This window comes from Thalassophryne amazonica, chromosome 21 (genome assembly GCF_902500255.1).
Source record: "Thalassophryne amazonica chromosome 21, fThaAma1.1, whole genome shotgun sequence".
NCBI lineage: Eukaryota > Metazoa > Chordata > Actinopteri > Batrachoidiformes > Batrachoididae > Thalassophryne > Thalassophryne amazonica.
This window is the reverse complement of record NC_047123.1, coordinates 4,331,986-4,353,578: the sequence shown is the minus strand read 5'-3', so window position 1 is coordinate 4,353,578 and position 21,593 is coordinate 4,331,986. Positions and strand designations below refer to the sequence as shown.

The 21,593-nt window shown below is 43.0% G+C and overlaps 1 protein-coding gene and 1 long non-coding RNA gene across 2 annotated transcripts in view; both read right to left on the bottom strand.

Moving 5' to 3' along the window:
* Nucleotides 1-4,573: 4,573 nt before the first annotated feature.
* On the bottom strand, nucleotides 4,574-5,166 carry LOC117503116. The gene is made up of 2 exons (XR_004558486.1): nucleotides 4,801-5,166; nucleotides 4,574-4,731 (listed from the first exon to the last, which is right to left on the bottom strand). It is a non-coding gene; the product is annotated as an uncharacterized LOC117503116 (long non-coding RNA).
* A 3,801-nt stretch (nucleotides 5,167-8,967) lies between these two features.
* nt5dc1 (5'-nucleotidase domain containing 1) overlaps nucleotides 8,968-21,593 on the bottom strand; it is a 100,804-nt gene continuing 88,178 nt past the window's right edge. The window contains exons 11-12 of the mRNA XM_034162147.1: nucleotides 21,113-21,281; nucleotides 8,968-9,328 (exon numbers count right to left, since the gene is read on the bottom strand). Coding sequence (XP_034018038.1) covers nucleotides 9,216-9,328; nucleotides 21,113-21,281 — 282 coding nt within the window. The 3' untranslated portion in view covers nucleotides 8,968-9,215. The remainder of the gene's footprint in view (nucleotides 9,329-21,112; nucleotides 21,282-21,593) is intronic.

The following is a 21,593-nucleotide window of genomic DNA, read 5'->3' as shown; positions in this document are numbered from 1 at the left end:
TTTATTTATATAGTGCCAAATCACAACAAACAGTTGCCCCAAGGTGCTTTATATTGTAAGGCAAAGCCATACAATAATTACGGAAAAACCCCAATGGTCAAAACGACCCCCTGTGAGCAAGCACAGGGGGTCATCAGGCTGAAGAAGGGGGCCTTTCATGCTTGGTTGGCACAGAGGTCTCTGGAATCGGTGGACAGGTATCGGTAGGTCACAAGGACTGCATCCTCAGTCCTTGTGACCTACCGGTGGTGGCTGAGGCAAAAACTCCAGCATGGGAGGAGTTTGGGGAGGCCACGGAAAATATCTTTCAGTCAGCCGCAAAATTGTTCTGGCAAACTGTCAGGCGCCTCAGGAAAGGGAGGCAGTTCTTAGCCCAGGCTATGTTCAGCAGGAGAGGGGAGCTGCTAAACTGGACTGAGGATATCGTCAGGTAGTGGAAAGAGCACTTTAAGGATCTCCTCAACCCTACTGACACGCACTTCATCAAGGAGGCAGGAATGGAATACCCTGACGGATCTGGTGCCATCAATCTAGCACAAGTGACTGAGGTAGTCAAAAAACTCCTCTGTGGCAAGTCGCCGGGGGCGGACAGGTTCATCCTGAGTTGCTGAATTCCTTGGATATTGTTGGGCTGTCAAGCTTATTGTTGTGTGGGCCGCTGAAGAGGAGGTACTGCTGGCCCACCACCACCAGAGGGCGCCCTGCCTGGAGTGCGGGCTCCAGGCACCAGAGGGCGCTGCCGCCTTATGGGAGCAGCCTGGGTGACAGCTGTCACCCATCACTGGACCCAGCTGTTCCACTCAGCACAGAGGTATATCAGGAGGACGGCGTCTCCACCTCAGTGCCGAGATATCGCCTTTAGACTAAGGTAATGTTCTCTGCATTTATATTCTGACTAACAAAAGACTTGTTAAACCTTTTTCAGGACAGCTGATTACTATAAGCTAAATTGCTTGGATAAGTACTCACCTGCCTGCCAAATTGTGACTAGAGGTGGAGGCGGCTTCTCCCCTCTCCGTTACTGGGTGCTGTCGCATCCACGCCTGTGTTGTTGCTCTCTCCCGCCAGCAGTACCGGATCCGACGAGCGGAGGCAGTGGCCACCTGGGACTTCGGGACTTGGCGGTTCCAGTATTTCCAGGGTTCGGTGGCAGAGGAGATCTGGGTGGTTCCGGTTCGACTGAGACGGACCTCTCCTACCTTCGCGCCTGCCCACACGACACCAGCGGATTCGACCCCAAATTGTTGATTGTTGTATTCATTGTGCTCGTTTCACAATAGTAAACCTTGTTATTCACCTTCCTCCATTGTCCGTTCATTACGCCCCCTGTTGTGGGTCCGTGTACCTACACTTTCACAACACTTATACTGTGTTGCATGGAAGTCAGGGACAGTACCTCTGGAATGGCAAACTGGGGTGGTGGTCCCCATCTTTAAAAAAGGGAACCGGAGAGTGTGTTCCAATTATAGAGGAATCACACTTGTCAGTCTCATGGGAAAGTCTATGCCAGGGTACTACTACAGAGGATACTTAGACTGTTAGTTGAACCTCAGATTTAGGAGGAGCAATGCGGGTTCTGTCCTGGTCGTGGAACAGTGGACCAGCTCTTAATGACAGTTTGTGCAGAAATCCTTTGGTTCTACAAATCAATTGTTGCAGCAGCTGTCCAGATGGCTGGTCTCAGAAGATCTTGGAGGTGAACATTCTGGATGTGGAGGTCCTGGGCTGGTGTGGTTACATGTGGTCTGTGGTTGTAAGACCGGTTTGATGTACTGCCAAATTCTCTGAAACGCCTTTGGAGACGGCTTATGGTAGAGAGATGAACATTCAATTCACGGGCAAAAGCACCGGCGGACATTCCTGTAGTCAGCATGCCAACTGCACGCTCCCTGAAAACTTGTGACATTTGTGTCATTGTGCTGTGTGATAAAACTGCACATTTCAGAGTGGCCTTTTATTATGGCCAGCCTAAGGCACACCTGTGCAATAATCATTCTGTCTAATCAGCATCTTGATGTGCCATGAGGTGAGATGGATTATCTCAGCAAAGGAGAAGTGCTCACTAACACAGATTTGTCAACAATAATTGAGAGAAATAGGTCTTTTGTGTGTATAGAAAATGTTTTAGATCTTTGAGCTCATGAAAAACGGGAGCAAAAATAATTGTGTTGTTTTTTATTTTGTTCAGTGTAGATAGATAGATAGATACACAGACAGATAGAAGAGGTCTTAGTGAAATTGTATTGTATCTGCAATACCTGCAGTACTGGTAACTGTCCACCAGGTGGTGATATAGCTCCATTTCAAGAACCTTGAGTACAAGCTGCTGTGGGACATGAACCAACCTGTTGGTAATAATAGTAGATATGTGTTTATTTTATTCCAATTCTTATTTCTTTTGTGCTCCCGACTATGAACTTTGCACATAAATTCCGATGCACCCATACTGTCTACGTCTGTGCACAAACAAATGGCAAAATGTTTTAACCTTAAAAAAAAAAACTCTTATTATCAAACATGACACAATGAAGGACATGGAGCAGCGATGGCCAGAAGAAAACTGTATTAAACCTTAAACCTCCCGTCCCACCTTCACAAAAAGCTTCATTACCTGAAGCCTCATTTAACAGCTTGTTAGATTACTGACATCTACTGGCCAAATAATGTATAGCACTTACTAAGAGATTATATGGTGGAGGTCACATAGTACAATCCCTGTGGACACATAAAAGCAAACAGTGTTAAAGTTCCTATTGTCCAACTTAGAATAGATTTGGTGGATAACATTTTTTATCCATCATAGACCAGATTTTAATTAATTAAAGTTTAATGGAATACAATTTAGTTTACAAACATCAGTTCATTAGATGAATTGATACTGTTACCAGCTTGTGTAGGACAAACCTTTTTATTTTTAAATAGAAGAGGTAGTAGCAAGTCTAATACAGATGAAGTGTCTTGTCCTAGGACCCAGACAGGTAGTCTGACCAGGAATCAAACTCGTGTATGTTTAAAAGTCGTCCCGCTAGTTTTGTAATGTGACCTATCCAACAAAAGTGCCTGTCACTCCCAAACAACCTGCCAAGAGTTTCAGTTTGACCTCGGTTTAATCAGACCGCGACTCATCGGTCAAACCCGAACAGGTCATCGACTGTGAGCAGTTTAATGACCCGTTTTTCGCAAACTGTTTTTGGAAGCATGGAGGCAAAAAGTCAAATAAGTCAACGTGACAGTTGTTTGTGACACTGATGCTTCACTCTTTGGTGCAACTGCAGATTCAAATGAGTCCGCGTACAAACTGGTGTCTTTTACTTTGATACCAATCGTTTAATTTCTTTTAATTTGGTTGACCTCAGAGGCCACTTGGACTTTTATACCCAGTGCCGTTTCACAGGAATTGACTTCCACACAATGATTATCTACCACCTGAAGTATTTCAGAATAAATGTGCTTCACTCAATAATTGCCTCAATAAACTGTGACATTTTGTTGTGATTTGGCGCTATATAAAAAAATTGATTGATTTTAACCACTACCTCCAGGCAGGGGGAGCTGCTGTTCTCCTGGCACTGCTAACAATCCCTTTTAATCTGGCCAATGGGTATCACCCCTGTGGACTGTAAGGACGTGTAGTCCCATCTGGAAAGGGTGATCATCTGGACTGGAACATCTACAGGGGTGTCCCACTGCTCTCTGTGCCGGGGAAGGCGTTTCCAAGGACTATTAACAGGCTCCAGTCCCAGTTACTTGCTGCTCAGTGACCACAACCAATGCCATGCTGAAGTGTCTGTCCACAATTCATAGAAAACACTTCTTCGGTTCTTGATGGATTTTAATTCCGATGGTTTTGATTCACTGTCCTCCCTCAAAGATTCATCAAAATAAGACACTATTCAAGAAAAGTTCCACATTGTCATCAAGATTTTGGAAAACAACCTCAGATACCAAGAACATTTCCAGTAGAGTGTAGTTTATTATCTCCCAATCCTGCTGGAAACACCTCAGCTGGTACTTCAGGATTCATTCAAAAGTTATTTTACACAATGTCAATGGCAGCAGCTGGAAATTTTCTGAGTCATTTTAGCAAAGAATTTTATTTACAGAACGTCATCATTTTCTTTGACTGCATAGTGTGGAAAACGTTTGGAGAATCAAACCGGATGAGCTGTGTGTCACCAAGGCTGAACAGAAGTACTTCCTTAAATGAAAACAGATTAACTCTCCACTCTGGTCTCCCATGTGCCTTCTGGCAAACTGTTACTGAAATTTCAGATGTTTTAAAGAAAACCAGTCTCTGTTCCACCATGACGCTGCTTAAGTGACAATGCAACATTCAAACGCTGCACCGTGCAGCTTCTCCATCTGCAGAAGCCTTTATCTCCTGCAGAGTTCTCTGGGTGTCCTGGTGGCTCCCCTCACTTGTCTCCTCCTTCTTGTAGAATCACTAAGTTCTTAAGAACTGTTTAAGACACATTTACCAAACAGTTTACCATACGGACTGTCTTTAAGCCAAGAATTTAGATGTCAAATTTCAATGTGACTTTTGCTGTAAAGAAAACAAAAAGCGTTCGTATGTAGGAAAACTGTAGAATGTTTTATTTCATCGACAGTACTTGAACACAAATGCAGAACTGACCTCTGACCTCCACAACTTCAGACCACAAATGAAACCAACATAAGGCAAATGTACACATTAAAATGTTACACATCAGATGAGAAAAAGTACAACCGCTACAGCTGTATGCATAACACACACACACACACACACACACACACACACACACACACACACACACACACACACACACACACACACACACTGTCTCTTGATGAGCGACCTCACGTGCAGCTTATTCTTCAGCTTCTTCTACAGACATCATCTCCTCTGTTTGTGAGACGATGGTCATCAAGCAGCGTTCCAGTATTCAGTAATATTCAGTAAACATTTCAGTTATTCAAAGTCAGACGGAAAACTGAAAACCGGTTTGATCGCTTTGTTCAGCACAAAGACTCGACAGAGGCGACCTCCTGCTTCCTGACCTCCAACAATTCCGAAGGTGTTATTGGAACATGTTGGGAGAAGCGTCTGAAATGTCATCGACATCTTACCATGACAAAAAGATGATAAACACAGATGAACACCACGAGTTTATCAGAATGTGTGCCCCCCCCCCCCCCCCAAGTACAACATCCAGCTGTGCAAAAGTTTGAAAAAATGACAAAAAATGTTTTAAAAAAATATATGAATAGAATTGTTTTGTGATAAAATGAAATGATGTTTTAGCTGGTTTCTGGTAATTTATAGGAAAAGCAGCTTATATTACTTAATGAAAAGTTTAATATCATATTTTCCAGAATAGCACATGTGCACACCGCAGCCTGTGCTGTTTCTTAACATACAGTAGTGTTCAGAATAATAGTAGTGTTATGTGACTAAAAAGATTAATCCAGGTTTTGAGTATATTTCTTATTGTTACCTGGGAAACAAGGTACCAGTAGATTCAGTAGATTCTCACAAATCCAACAAGACCAAGCATTCATGATATGCACACTCTTAAGGCTATGAAATTGGGCTATTAGTAAAAAAAAAGTAGAAAAGGGGGTGTTCACAATAATAGTAGCATCTGCTGTTGACGCTACAAACTCAAAACTATTATGTTCAAACTGCTTTTTTTTTAGCAATCCTGTGAATCATTAAACTAGTATTTAGTTGTATAACCACAGTTTTTCATGATTTCTTCACATCTGCGAGGCATGGAGTCAACCAACTTGTGGCACCTTTCAGCTGTTCCACTCTAAGATTCTTTAACAACATTCCACAATTCATTGACATTTCTTGGTTTTGCTTCAGAAACAGCTTTTGATGTCACCCCACAAGTTCTCAATTGGATTTAGGTCCGGGCATTGGGCAGGCCACTCCAAAACATTCATTTTGTTGGTTTGGAACCAAGATTTTACTGGTTTACTAGTGTGCTTGGGGTCATTGTCTTGTTGAAACACCCATTTCAAGGGCATGTCCTCTTCAGCATAAGGCAACATGACCTCTTCAAGTATTTTGACATATCCAAACTGATCCATGATACCTGGTATGTGATATATAGGCCCAACACCATAGTAGGAGAAACATGCCCATATCATGATGCTTGCACCACCATGCTTCACTGTCTTCACTGTGAACTGTGGCTTGAATTCAGAGTTTGGGGGTTGTCGCACAAACTCTCTGCGGCCCTTGGACCCAAAAAGATCAATTTTACTCTCATCAGTCCACAAAATATTCCTTCATTTCTCTTTAGGCCAGTTGATGTCTTTGGCAGATTGTAACCTCTTCTGCACATGTCTTTTATTTAGCAGAGGGACTTTGCGGGGGATTCTTGTAAATAAATTAGCTTCACACAGGCGTCTTCTAACTGTCACAGCACTTACAGGTAACTCCAGACTGTCTTTGATCATCCTGGAGCTGATCAATGGGTGAGCCTTTGCCATTCTGGTTATTCTTCTATCCATTTTGATGGTTGTTTTCCGTTTTCTTCCACGCGTCTTTGTTTTTTTTTGTCCATTTTAAAGCACTGGAGATCATTGTAGATGAACAGCCTATAATTTTTTGCACCTGCGTATAGGTTTTCCCCTCTCCAATCAACTTTTTAATCAAACTACGCTGTTCTTCTGAACAATGTCTTGAACGTCCCATTTTCCTCAGGCTTTCAAAGAGAAAAGCATGTTCAACAGGTGCTGGCTTCATCCTTAAATAGGGGACACCTGATTCACACCTGTTTGTGCCACAAAATTGATGAACTCACTGACTGAATGCCACACTACTATTATTGTGAACACCCCCTTTTCTACTTTTTTTTTTTTACTAATAGCTCAATTTCATAGCCTTAAGAGTGTGCATATCATGAATGCTTGGTCTTGTTGGATTTGTGAGAATCTACTGAATCTACTGGTACCTTGTTTCCCAGGTAACAATAAGAAATATACTCAAAACCTGGATTAATCTTTTTAGTCACATAGCACTACTATTATTCTGAACATTACTGTAAGGGTCCATAAATTACAAAATTGAGGAAGATATACAAATAAATGTGCATCAGACAGCATACTGGATGTTATTTGAAACAGCGTGGACAGACAAAACTGTCAGACGGAGACAGACTGTGTCCACAGTGTTGGAAACACTTCAGGAAAAACGTGAGACCATTTGATTTTGTCGTTTTACTACTAGTGTTGGTTATTTTATTTGTGGCGATGTATTCTGTTAAGTGTTTGGATTCCTGGGAAAACACTGAATAAACAGAATGTGTAATGTTTCAGTACAGAACTTGCTGAATTGGTGGATAAAACCCAGGAACCTCCAGCTGAGACGAGGCACCCGGGAAGACCCAGGACAGCCTGGAGGGAATACATCTCCCAGCTGGCTAGGGAACGCCTTGGGATTCCCAAGCAAGAGGACAGGGAAGTGTGGACTGAGGTGTTTGGTTTTCTGCCACAGAGACACAGACCCGGATAAGTGGCAAAAATGAATGAATGAACTTATCCTGTAGAAAATACAGTAAATCCTTTAACATTAAGTGATCATACCAGACAGTAACCCCCGCCCCCCACAAACTGTTACTTTGGAAAAACTTTTCAAAGTCCTGTTAGAAATGATTTTTCATAAGATAAATCAGATGTGATCAAATGTCAGGACGTGTTTAGTTCATGTACTTGAATCAAAGTTTTTCTGTGGTGAGATAACACTGGTTTTCTCTGCTGTGCACAATGTGTCTTTGCTTTTTGGCACTTGGTTTCCAACTGATAACTGGAAGACAAACGTGAACCTCCATCCAATGTTGGTGGTATAAATAAATCCAGAACAGAAAAATGAGAGTTACTGAGGCACTTCTGACTGAGATATAATGCAAAATGTACACCACATGGGCTTTTCAATATTAAATTCAAATGTCCACAAAATCCACCATCTGGATCAGATCTGGATCAAACTTTGTCCGGTGATAGTGAGTGTCAGTCTGCACCTCACTTTCAAATATGAGAGTGACTGGGGCACATTTGGTTAAGATATAATGTAAAATACACATTAAATGGGGTTTTCAAAGTTAAATTTAAATGGCCACAAAATCTTTCATCTGGATCAGACTTGGATCAAACTTTGATCCTTTTGATAAAGGATAACATCCTACGTAAAACTCTCAAATAAAGAAATTCAAGTTCAAATTCGAGTTATGAATGACCTCCACATGGAAGCAACTGATGGGAGACACGGTGCACGTTCTCTAAATCGGTGACCAAGAGCAGCTAATTAAAGTGCAGTAAAAACAAGTAGCTCAGCTTTTAAAAGTCGCCTGAATTTTGATTTATTTTCGCTCCCTGCAGTCTTTGTGCTGAACACGAAAACTGATGGCGGACGTTTGAAGAAGCGTATTTCCTCGAAATGCCTGAGTAATCCTTAAATATTATGGCACACCGACAAAACCCATTTGAAGTTGGCTAACGTTTGATGTAACCACCCCAACAGCAGGTGTCACTGTTGCACCAAAATAATTCACATCGAGTGGCGTTGTTTGTTTGATTTTAACAGCCGACATAAAGGACGCCATTCTTCTGGCTCTTCAGCGACGATAACCCGAATAACACCTTCCACAAAACTGACAAACAGTTGACCTTAAAGGTCGTGTTCAGGTCATGAAGTACACAGGAAAAAGCAAACAAACAAACAAACAACAAAACTTCACAATAAAAGTGCAAGACTGAAGCAGTGACTCCAAATGAGAGACGTTTGGGTTCTGCTCAAAGGAGACGTCACGTTCTTGAGGTAATCACATCAGTAAAATGCTCACTTTATTTCAGAAACATTCCCCGGAATTAATCACAGAGTTCCAAACGGTCAGATAACAACTATACAAAACAACCGCAGCTGCACACATGAACGGAGAAGAACACCGACCGTTTTTTTCTTCTTTTTTTGTTTTTACTGGAGGCAGACACATTTATTCTGTGTTGGGTTTCCACATGTACGGAACACTAAACCACAAAATGACGGTCAGATGGGGGCGCTATTACAGAGAGACACCACGGCTTACATTCACAAGATTTCTCTAAATGGCTGAGGACGCTTTGCTTCCAGTAACAGTGACGGCTCAGGTGGGAAAACTACGGGCAAAAATGGAGGCACGGTCCTCTCCTGAGGCAGACGGTAAAGGAGGACATTTTTTTTCTTTTTATGACAGACTCTCGTACCATTTCAGCAAAGAATCCGGGGGCCGGGGGTAGTAGCCGGTGGTGCAGGGTTTGTCTGGAGAAAACCGGGGGAATTTGAAATCCAGAGGAAGGTCTGCAAAAGGGAAGAGTGACATCACAGAGCAAGTCAACGGGAGGATGAAATCACAGCAAAAAGATATGGTTCACAGTTTGAATCTTATTTTCAGAGAGTAAGCAGAAGGGGTGGAAGGTTAAGCTCTGTTCAGTGTTGGTAAAGTGTGTAAATGAGTTTGATTCTACAACCATAGTCATGTGAAATGACCGTCAGCAATCAAGCCTCTGAGTGCTCAAAGCTGACAGTTGCTTCCTTTGTACCAAATCCTTCCTCTTTAAAAAAGAAGAAATAAAAGAGAGTGAATGACCTTATGACCCCCAAATCAACAGGCTTCTTGAAGCCACAATACCGAACACACATACCAAGTTTGGTGACAACCAGGGAATTGGAAAAGAAGTAATTGCACTCACAAGACATTTACAATGTACACTGACCTTGACCTTTGACCCCCAAATCAAAAGGGTTCTTGGGGTCACAATGCCAAATGCATATACTGATTTTCAGTAACAATCGGCCAGTACAACTGTACTTATCTTACACACAAGGGAAACGCTGCAGGACCGACCCACTGACTCCCTGCACACAGTCAGAGAGACCACTGGTTGCACCGTGGGAAAAATACAAAGTATACCAATTTGTATCAATCCTACGGTTGTCTACAGGTGGAAAAATATGTTTTATACGACACATTCATGTAACTGTGTAGCAGCTGGTCTGCTCTGTGTCAATCTGATCCCGTCAGATCTCAGAAACTAAGTTGAGCAAGATTTGGTTAGTACTTGGATGGGAGACCTCTTTGGAACACCAGCGGCTGTGTGTGTTTCTCCAGGTAAAACTGGAGTTGTGTCAGGAAGGGCATCCGGCATAAAAGAAACTTGTGCCAATTCCCAATGCAGATCTGGCTGTATCCGCTGTGGCGACCCCGAACAAAAACCGGGAGCAGCCGAATGAACAACATTCACGTCGTGCCTATGTACAAAGTGCATTACTGGAAGATTCCACCAGAGGTCACACTAATGTACGCAAACCGTGCAGAACTTCTGTTTCCATGTTGAGTTCTAAAATTTTGATGAACCCGTCGCTGTGCAACGGCAACGCTCACCATCCCACTACTGTCCCTACTGTTCATGTATTGCACCTAGTGGACGTGTGACAAGACATACAGGTCCTTCAAACCTCGGACCCATTCTCCTGCAAAGACACCCGCACTGCCAAACACCTCCATCCAGCGACCTCATCAGGATGTAAAGGGTTCTGTTAAAGATTTTGTATATATGTTATCACTGTTAAACGTTTGTACATTTGTCTTCTTTCTCATGAGAACGGTGTTGTGCTATTTTGCACTTCACCCTGAGAACGTACGTGTTATTCAACCTTGTTTAGCTTTGTCTTCTTTCTCATGAGAACGGAGATGTGCTGTTTTGCACCTGTCTTAATGCAATCCTGAGAATTCAATTTTGTTTTGACGTTTGTGATGTGGTGTTTAGTGTGAAGGAGTGTGGAAGACAGGACACTTCAGGCAGATGCAGAACAGCTGATACCTGCAACAGACGAACGAGATGTGCTGACCTGAAGTGTTCTTCCTTACAGCTGCACTTATTGACGTATGCGTTTATGTTATGGGAAGAAACTTGTCTTGCGTCATTACCCCCACCCTTAGGACAAGTTTCTTGTTTATGTGATGAGGGCGTCTCTTAATAAAAAGAGCGGAAAAGCAGGCCAGACTTTAGTGTAGCCTTGGTGTACAGCCTGGCCGCACTCCGCGCGTAATATTTGACTTTCTGTCTCACTGGTGTTTCTTGACTCTGTTTGTCTTGTTAAAGGTTTTAAGAATGTTTGGAGGAGAAAATACCCAACATTGACTGGGGGCTGGTCCGGGATCTCAACAACACCGGAGGTGTCCGGCGGAGGTCATCAAGTCCAGACGTAAATCCTTGGCCAAGGTCTGATCGATCGATTGATCGTGTCTGCAATTGTCGACCGCCGCTGGCATCGTCTGGTTGACGAGATTTTCCCGAAGAAGACAGACAGGAAGTCGAGTCAGTGAGTAAAATTTCTTTGTAAACAGTACTGAGTGAGTGGTGATCAGATCACATAAACAGTTAAATTCCGCAAGCGATGATACAGAATCGCCTGTTAATGCAAAGCAGTTAAACTCTGTAAGGAGGGTGCGGACTCCTCTGTTTATATACGCGTACCGGTAGGGGATAAAAGTGATCACATAAAACAGTTAAATTCCGTAAGCGATGATACAGAATCGTCTGTTAATGAAACACAGTTAAACTCTGTAAGGAGGGCGGACTCCTCTACGGTTGCGAGGGACGCACGTAGTTAAATTCCGGAAGGAGGATACGGACTCCTCTGTTTTAATACGTAAAGGAAATCCCGGGTAGAAATACGTGCACTGTAAAAAAGCAGTTAAATTTGGCAGGGACGGCGGAGTCCCCTAATGCAGGACATTAGTTAAATTTCACGGGAGGGCGAGCTCCCCTGGCATAAGAATACGCGTACGATTATTAGGAGTGTTTCTATGTGTAAATAGTGTTTTGCGCAAGTGTAAATAACTGTGTGAAAGTGTAATACTTTGGACAACGTTAGTGACAACCGTGCGTGTGGAAGCAGCAGGCAAGTGATTCCGCTTCCTACGGGGAGGTGAAAGGAATCAACCACACGACGGCAAATTAATTGTCACGTCCAAAGAAAGTGTGAAACTTCAGATTTAGAACACCCTAGGTGTGCCCCCGTCTGAAGTCCAAATTATAACAAGGGATAAAAAAATATAATAAAAATGGGGGGTAAGACGTCTAAAAATAAGGAAAATTTATCAACTGACGACTGGAAATTTATGGAGGCAAAAAATCCAAAAGCAACAAAGAAATTGGAGACCTGGATAAATAAACATGACTTTGACGGACGACTGAACCTGATCAGCATACAGAAGCTGAAGAAGGAGTTAGAACGGGAACATAAAGGTGATGAGGAAAAGATGCAGAAAGTAGGGGCAGATTTAGTGGCATTTTGGGAGGAAGAAGCAGAGAACAGACGGAAGGGAGCAGAGAAGCGACGATTAGAGAAAGCAAGGAAAAAGAAAGCTGTAGGTAAGGCAGAAGAAGATGTGATAATTCAGCACAGAGAGCCAGAACAGCCTCAACAATCACCGCCGGCTGGATCGTCGGTGACAAAGAGACCTTTATCTCCTCTACCAGAGGATGACGATGTACCGCCACCACAGTATGATTTGGCAGTAAAACCTAAGGTAAAAAGAGAAAAACCAGAAAAACCACAAACACGCAGTCAAGCGAAAGTGCCTACAGCCCCTCCCATGGTGGAACATAGTGATCAGGGAGGTGCCTATCCTATGATAGAAGTACCAAATCCTCGTGCAGGAACAGCAGGACAGCTACCAACCATGCTCGTTTATCGGACATGGAATGCTGATGATATCAAAGCAGCAGTCGACATGATACCATCGCCACATGTCGATATTGAGGGATTTATGCAGGATATAGAAAACATTAGAACATCTTACCACCTTAATGGACCTGAAGTCCAACAGGTGTGGATGAAAGCATGTGGCCCTAAATGGAGTCAGGTACGCGGAGACTGGAATCCTGCAGATCAACAAGGCGTGCCACTGACACATGATGATCCAGTCTTGAAAACAAGAGTGGAAGCTATGATTACACGAGCAAAAGGAGTGTTAGGACCAAAGATAAATTATACTGAAATTACCAGGACAACTCAGAAAGAAGGAGAACCATGGACAGAGTTTAGGTGCAGATTTGAGAATGTATTTAGGGTCCATAGTGGCATATTGCCAGAAACACCTGTGTATGAACAACAATTGAAAAACGCTCTGATCCAACATTCCAATAAGGATATAAAAGCTTGGATACAGAAACATTGGATTGGATTGCCTACAGGCACATTGGAAGACACACATACACACTGCTGTCATGCAGAAGAAGTCTTAAAACAGAAAAAGACAAGAAACAGCGACAAAGGAGTGTATGTAGCACATGGAGATGATGAAATATATTACCAGCAGGGTAACTTAAGACAGCAGAAGCAGTGCAAACGCCCCAAAAAGCCATGGCAAAATAGACAAGGTGGACAGCCACAACGTCAAGGACCATGGCAACCACAACAGCAGGGAGGGCCACCACGTGGTCCCCTGATTTGTTGGAACTGTGGAAGAGAGGGACATATGTATAGAAATTGTCCAAATCCACCTACTGAGGGAGCAGCAGGGAGAATTCCACAACGGAATAATCCTCCGCAGCCACAGTATCCACAATGACTAGAATCCATAATCCATGATTCCATATCAGATAGGCAGTCTGAATCTGTATGTATGGATCTGTGTGCCTTACTGGGAAATCCGGTACCAAAACCAGAAGTGACTTTGTTGGTAAATGGACGACCAGTGACATTCCTTTGTGATACAGGAGCATGTAGAACCACATGTAATGACAACATACCTGTCCATCAATTAAGCAACGAACTCTTTAGGGTTCGCTCTGCAAATGGACAAACATCAGACGTCCCTATCACCAAACCCATAACGTTGACAGATCCATTTGGCCTGACGTGTACTATGTCAGTGTTGAGCATGCCACAATGTCCAGTTAACCTCCTAGGATGAGACGGATTGACTGCATTGGGCTTGTCCATAATTGTGGAACAAGGGAAATTAGTTGTTGAACGCACAGGAGGCGTTAACATGGTAAGAGAAGAAAGCGCTGACCCCACATTCCACTATTACTATACATTTGACATCTCAGAAGAAGATGCTGCAGGATGGGGTAAAGATGTCGTCTTGCAAGCGACAGCCCTACTAAAAAATCCTGAACAACAGATGTCACCACCTGACCTGCATGTCACAATGTGGCATAAAGATCCTCCAGGTCCGGATGGTGACTATGAAACTAAATTGAAAAATGTTTCACCTGTGAAGCTGACAATGACCGATTTGATTCATGATGGCAACTCAATAGCCGTCATAACAGTAACAGGCGCCACTGAAGATGTATCAAAATTGAAATTCACAGGTATGCCATTACATATGTCACTTTGTAAGCCATATTTGACAGAATGGCAAGAATTGGGACTGACAGTCATAACAGCTTTGTCAGCCTCTGATTGGAGTAGAGTTGGCCCACGAACGGAGTTCAGTCCATCAACCAAGTTGTATAAAGTGCCAGTTAATGTCTCATTGGTGCTGACAGCTGGAACACACATTGATGCGTCCACTTCACAATCCTGAGTGTTTCAGTTGAGTCCTGAAGAGGATGATCTTCTCTCTTCAGTACCGTCAGGATTGTGGACAACAGGTCCTTCAGACGTAGGACTGATTAAAAATGCACAACCTGTAGTTATAAGGCCAAAAACAGAATACAGACCATGTGTAAGACAGTATCCATTGAAACCTGATGCAATTGACGGAATCAGGCCAGTAATAGAGGATTTATTAACAGCAGGAGTAATAGTGCCATGTCCAGATTCACCATGTAACACACCCATATTTCCTGTAAAAAAGGCTCCGCCCTCAGTGGGGTGGAGAATGATTCAAGATCTGCAGGCAGTAAATGCTGCTGTGATTAAAAGAGCACCATGTGTCCCAGATCCACATACCTTGTTAAATTCGCTGAGACCAAATTCTAATAGTTTCTCAGTAATTGACATAAGTAATGCATTTTTCTCTGTGCCAGTGCATCCAGATAGTCAATTCTGGTTTGCTTTTACCTTTAAAGGACAACGATATACATTCACCAGATTACCGCAGGGTTACGCAGAGAGCCCAACTATTTATTCTCAAGTCATGTCAGCATGTTTAGCCAATTTCGTTCCACCGGCAGATAGCCAACTATTAGTGTATGTTGATGACATTTTGATTGCCTCTGACACACGAGAAAACTGCATAACTGACACAGTAGCATTATTATGTTTCTTATTTGACAATGGCCACAGAGTGAGTAGAAACAAAGTTCAGTTGTGTAGGAATAAAGTAAAATATTTAGGACATGAGTTATCAGCCACAGGGCGCACGATCCTGTCTGACAGGAAGGAAGCAATTTTACACGCTCCAAAACCACAAACCAAAAAGCAGATGATGTCATTTCTTGGATTGACAAATTACTGCAGGGCATGGATTCCCTGCTATGCAGAATTGACTAGTCCACTTTCTGATTTGATGTACAAGGATGATATTTCAATGTCAACCGTGTTGGAATGGAACAAAGATGCTGAGGAAGCTTTTGTAAAAGTAAAACAAACATTAGTGTCATCCACAGTTTTGGCACTACCAGATTATAGTAAACCATTCATTCAAACAGTTGATTGTAAGAATAAGTTCATGACTAGTGTTTTGGTTCAAGTGTATGGCTCAAAATTGAGGCCAGTTGCCTACTACTCATCTAAATTGGATGCAGTAGCAAGTGCTTTACCACCATGCGTACAGGCTGTTGTTGCAGCCTCTATGGCTGTTCAAAGTAGCAGTAATGTTGTTCTATTCCATCAGTTGACACTGAAAGTTCCACATGCAGTCTCTGCACTTTTGTTGCAGACAAACATGAGCCTTTTGTCCCCAGCAAGACATCTTTCGTGCATGTCCTTGCTATTATCACAGCCACACCTTACGATAGAGCGATGTACAACATTGAATCCCTCCACATTGATACCTTTACCTGAGGATGGTGAGCCGCACAATTGTCTTGATGTAGCAACAGTTTGTACAAAAGCACGCCCAGACCTCCGGGACACACCCATCCCAAACAGTACAATCGTGTATGTGGATGGTTCTTCCACCAAAAATGCTTATGGACAAACGCAATCTGGATATGCTGTTGTCACAAATTCAGAAGTATTAGATTCTGCTTCATTGCCATCGTCATTTTCAGCACAAGCAGCTGAATTAGTTGCTTTAACTGCAGCTTGCTATCTGTTTAAAGGTACGGCTGTAACAATTTATACAGACAGCCAGTACGCTTTTAGCACAGTGCATGTGTTTGCAAAACTGTGGGAGGAGCGTGGAATGGTGACATCGTCTGGAAAGCCAGTGACTCATGCCACTCTCCTAACTGCCCTACTGCAAGCTGTGAAGTTGCCTCAACAAATTGCTATATGCAAATGTGCGGCTCACACCAATGGCTCTGACAGTGTTTCAAAAGGAAATGATTTTGCTGACAGAGCAGCAAAAGAGGCAGCAGCAGCTTCTTCTATTTGTGTTGTACAGGAAACTACTCCAGATTTGCATTTAGGTCATACACTGCTTGCTGACATGCAACAGCAGGCAACTGACAGAGAGAAACAAATGTGGATAGCTAAAGGCGCCACGTATGCAAATGACTTGTACGTATGACCACAAAAGAAACCCATATTGCCAAAAAATATGTTTAAATGGGCAGCTATTATGAGCCATGGCGTGACGCATGTCTCATCAGGGGGTATGATATCGCAATTGCAATCTATTTTTTGTCTTTATGGGTTCGAAGCATATGCAAAACAGCATTGTAGAGCATGCATGATATGTGCAAAACACAACTCACAAGGCAATTTGAGACCCCAAAGAGGTAAATTTCCAACACCACAATATCCCTTTCAAGTGATTCATATGGATTATATACAGCTGAGTAAACATGAAGGGAAGGAATTTTGTTTAGTCATAATTGATGCCTTCTCAAAATGGGTAGAATTGTTCCCTACAAAACATGCAGATTCACTTACAGTGGCTAAAGCATTATGCAAAGACATCATCCCACGATTTGGAATACCAGAAACAGTCTATTCAGATAATGGAGCGCATTTTGTTAATGCAATAGTGCAATACGTAGGAGAAGCGCTACAGGTTAATCTAAAAAATCATTGTTCTTATCATCCACAAAGTGCCGGATTAGTGGAAAGGATGAATGGAACAGTAAAAAACAGACTTTGAAAGACAATGGAGGAAACAGGCAGACCATGGACACATTGTGTAGATTTGGTAAAAATGTATATAAACATAACTAGTACCATGGGGTTGACACCGTATGAAACATTGTTTGGCAGAAAATATCGACTGCCATATTATGGACAAATTTGGGATGTACCTGAGGAAGCCAATTTGGCGGATTACATGAGAAAAATGTTAGAAGGACAACGAGGGAGACTTCCAAACACTGATGATCCCATTTCTCCACAGGAGGACCCTAAAGTGGTACCTGGAGACTGGGTGTTGATAAGAAGCATCAAGAGAAAACACTGGCATTCACCTAAATGGGAAGGGCCCTATCAAGTACTACTCACAACACCCACAGCTTTGAAAATTGGGGAAAGAAGTACATGGATTCATTTAACTCACTGTAAGAAAGTCATTTCTGCAGACACAGACAAACAGTAAGAACAGTAGGACAAGACTAGTAATAGTGTGCGAGCTTGGTGTTAAGATCCAGGTTAGACACGAAAGCTAGCAGAAGACATTAAGAAGCCACTGTTCTGAACATAGGTGTGCTGTAGTGTGCAGAAATGGCGAAAGAAAAAAATAAAAAGAACGGGGGTTTCTGGACCCCACGGACAGTCCTTGTTATGCTACTTTTCTTTTTTGAATTGGGATTATTATTAAAAGCCATGAGCACGGGACATGATAATAAGGATCACATCCGCAGATTGCAGAGACCAAAAAGAAGTAACAAAGACCCCAGTCCAATAATCAATGCCACAGTACATAGCTGTGATGGGAATAATGCATACCGATTTGGTGTACAGGCCTGCATTCCTAGAAATACTTCTGTGATCATCTCTGTACCATATAGTGCTCTTACCCATGGAATGCCGGATGGTGACAGAGGGACTAATTACGGAAATAGTTTCTCATGGTATATGACCAACGATCAACAAGATAGGAGATGGGAAACGTTGGTAGCCGATGAATGGAGTAGATGGACACCAAGATGGGCACAAACCGAGTGGGCTAAGTACCAGAGTCAAAGTCTCAAAATGTATCAAACAGATGATAAGCTGTCTATAGTGGTGAATACCACAGAAAAAGGAACCATATTCCCACCTGATATAGAGGGAGACTGTTGGTTGTTCCTCCTTTGGGTATACAAACAAGGAAAAGACCCGTATTTCCATTTCTTCCTCTGTGAGACAGATAGAGTACAGCAACCAATATTGACCGAATTAAGTACGTCAAAGGGGGTGTCCATACAAGCAAAGGGGGTGTCTGTACAAGGCACAAAAGACATGAAGGCAGATGACTGGTTCCTAGTAACTACAGGAATTAGTGGACAAAATAACAATTGGCTTGTAATGGCAGAACAAGCAGGACTAGCAGCAAAGAAGGACTGTGTTGTGTGTATGGGACCCAGACCTGTATTACAGGTAATACCGGCAGCATTACCCAAAGACTGTCTACTGACTGCTATGACACAGACATACATTGCGGTAAACAACAAGTGGGACAAGATCTATCCAGTGACCAAATTAACTAAGATCAAACCTTTATTCTCAAGCAAAGTTGGGCATGCTAACCATACATGTGTACACTTGACAGGGACAAGTAAGACTTTGGGTAGCTTAAACCACACCGCCTGGTGTAAGAATGTGGTCCATAGTACTCCCACATTCAAACCTGTCGGGAGGAGTGACGTATGGTGGTGGTGTGGGGATAACAGAATCTTTGACAGACTGCCACGAAATGTGTCAGGTTATTGTGCATTAATATCATTATTGTTACCAGTTGAAGCCATACCCATGACCCCTGAAGACGTTACGACATATGCAGCCTCTCTTATTCCTGAAGATTGGCAGAAAGGCGTAGCCAGACAGAGTGAAAAGAGATTGGAAAGGAGTGGGAAATCCAACATATATTGACGCAATAGGAGTCCCCAGGGGAGTGCCTGACGAGTATAAACTGGTTAATCAAATAGCAGCTGGATTCGAATCTTCCATCTGTTGGTGGTGCTCAATTAATAAAAACGTGGACAGAATAAACTACATCCACTACAATGTACAGAAATTAGGAAATTGGACTGAGGAAGGATTTAAGGCTGTCCATTCACAGTTAGAAGCCACGTCCCTTATGGCCTTCCAGAATCGCATTGCTCTGGATATGTTGTTGGCAGAGAAAGGAGGTGTTTGTGCCATGTTCGGAGAACAATGCTGCACATTCATTCCCAACAACACAGCTGCAGACGGCAGTCTCACTCAAGCCATTGACGGGCTGAGGACGTTGAACAGGAAGATGAAAGAGCACAGTGGAGTAAACACCGAAGGCTGGGATTGGTGGCTGGAAGGGATGGGAAAATGGAGGTCTTTGATTTCTTCACTATTAGTGTCTATAGCAGTATTTGCTGCAATTCTAACATTGTGTGGATGTTGTTGTATTCCATGTCTCCGAGGCCTTGTAAATAGAATGATAACCACAGCAATAAGTCCAGGACCAGGAGGGGGTCCAGCATCATATCCACTTCTGGGGACAGATGACGACAAGGAGGACGATGGCTCTCCTGACCTGTACCCAGACCAATGGAAGTATGATGACCCAGACACCGATGATGGTGACAATGATGACATCACCTCTGGGGTGTAAGCCTAGAGAAAACATACCATGATGAACCTCTTAGTGAAAATCTCAAAAAGAAGTGCTAAGCTGAGTGATGCCTACTGTATGTTTTAACAGGCGATAAACAGGAGGGGAATGTTAAAGATTTTGTATATATGTTATCACTGTTAAACGTTTGTACATTTGTCTTCTTTCTCATGAGAACGGTGTTGTGCTGTTTTGCACTTCACCCTGAGAACGTACATGTTATTCAACCTTGTTTAGCTTTGTCTTCTTTCTCATGAGAACGGAGATGTGCTGTTTTGCACCTGTCTTAATGCAATCCTGAGAATTCAATTTTGTTTTGACGTTTGTGATGTGGTGTTTAGTGTGAAGGAGTGTGGAAGACAGGACACTTCAGGCAGATGCAGAACAGCTGATACCTGCAACAGACGAACGAGATGTGCTGACCTGAAGTGTTCTTCCTTACAGCTGCACTTATTGACGTATGCGTTTATGTTATGGGAAGAAACTTGTCTTGCGTCATTACCCCCACCCTTAGGACAAGTTTCTTGTTTATGTGATGAGGGCGTCTCTTAATAAAAAGAGCGGAAAAGCAGGCCAGACTTTAGTGTAGCCTTGGTGTACAGCCTGGCCGCACTCCGCGCGTAATATTTGACTTTCTGTCTCACTGGTGTTTCTTGACTCTGTTTGTCTTGTTAAAGGTTTTAAGAATGTTTGGAGGAGAAAATACCCAACAGGTTCACAGGTGTTTCTCGACCTCAAAGGACAAAGACCGTGTGCAGAAACAATTCTGATGGTCGAAGCCAAGAGGTCACTGAAAACTGAACAGAGTCTCGATCCAGAACCATCACAAATCCAGAGACTGCGATTCCTCACTCAGCTTCTGAAATGCTGCTATCAGGGTATCGGTGGATTCCACAAAGACCACAGCATTGTCCACAAAGTCAAGGTCACCACTGGTTTTCACAACCCGACTCAACATGTAAACACAAAACTGTCGGATCAAGAATATGTTGGAATTATGAGTCGAGCACTTGTATACTTGATTGCTGACAAAGTTTTCTGAGTAAAGTTGGCAAAAAGGTGAACTGGGGAATAACAGAGAAGATGTTTAGATGTTTATATTCAATAATGTCTCACTACATCTACAAGTTTATACTAAACTGAACAGTTTTTGGTTGTTTCAGCAACATGCCAGTAGGTGGCGAAATCCTTCACCGACCTTCCGTTGACTGGATCTGATGGTCTTCGTGTACCTGCTATGTGCTCCACACTGGGGATGGCCATGGTGCTGTATTTGTGGATGCAGTGGCAGCACCACGTTAGTTTCCGAGTTTCCTCCTCTCCATCTCCATCTCTGTGCACGTCAACAAAGTAGTTCCCCCACTGGTCGGACTCAGCCGAAGGCGACTTCATGCCCTGTTCCTGAAGAGAAGAAGGTGGGAACATTTTACCCAAACAGCTTTTGAGATCAACACTCAGGTAGCTCAATATGTATTTGGATGAATTTGGACAAACACCGGCTCCAACCAGCATCAGGGCCTACAGAGGACTTACAGGGAGCGTGTGCCGGTGCTACGCTTTCCCACATCCAGAACAACATGGAACCACCTTGGGTCCTGGATGGCAACCACTCAGGCAGACATCCCCACCTCTTAAAAGTAAGTATCCATCTAGTCTTCTGCATTCTGTGGGGTCCTCATCATTCAGGAACCATCATGTCCAGAGAAACGAGCC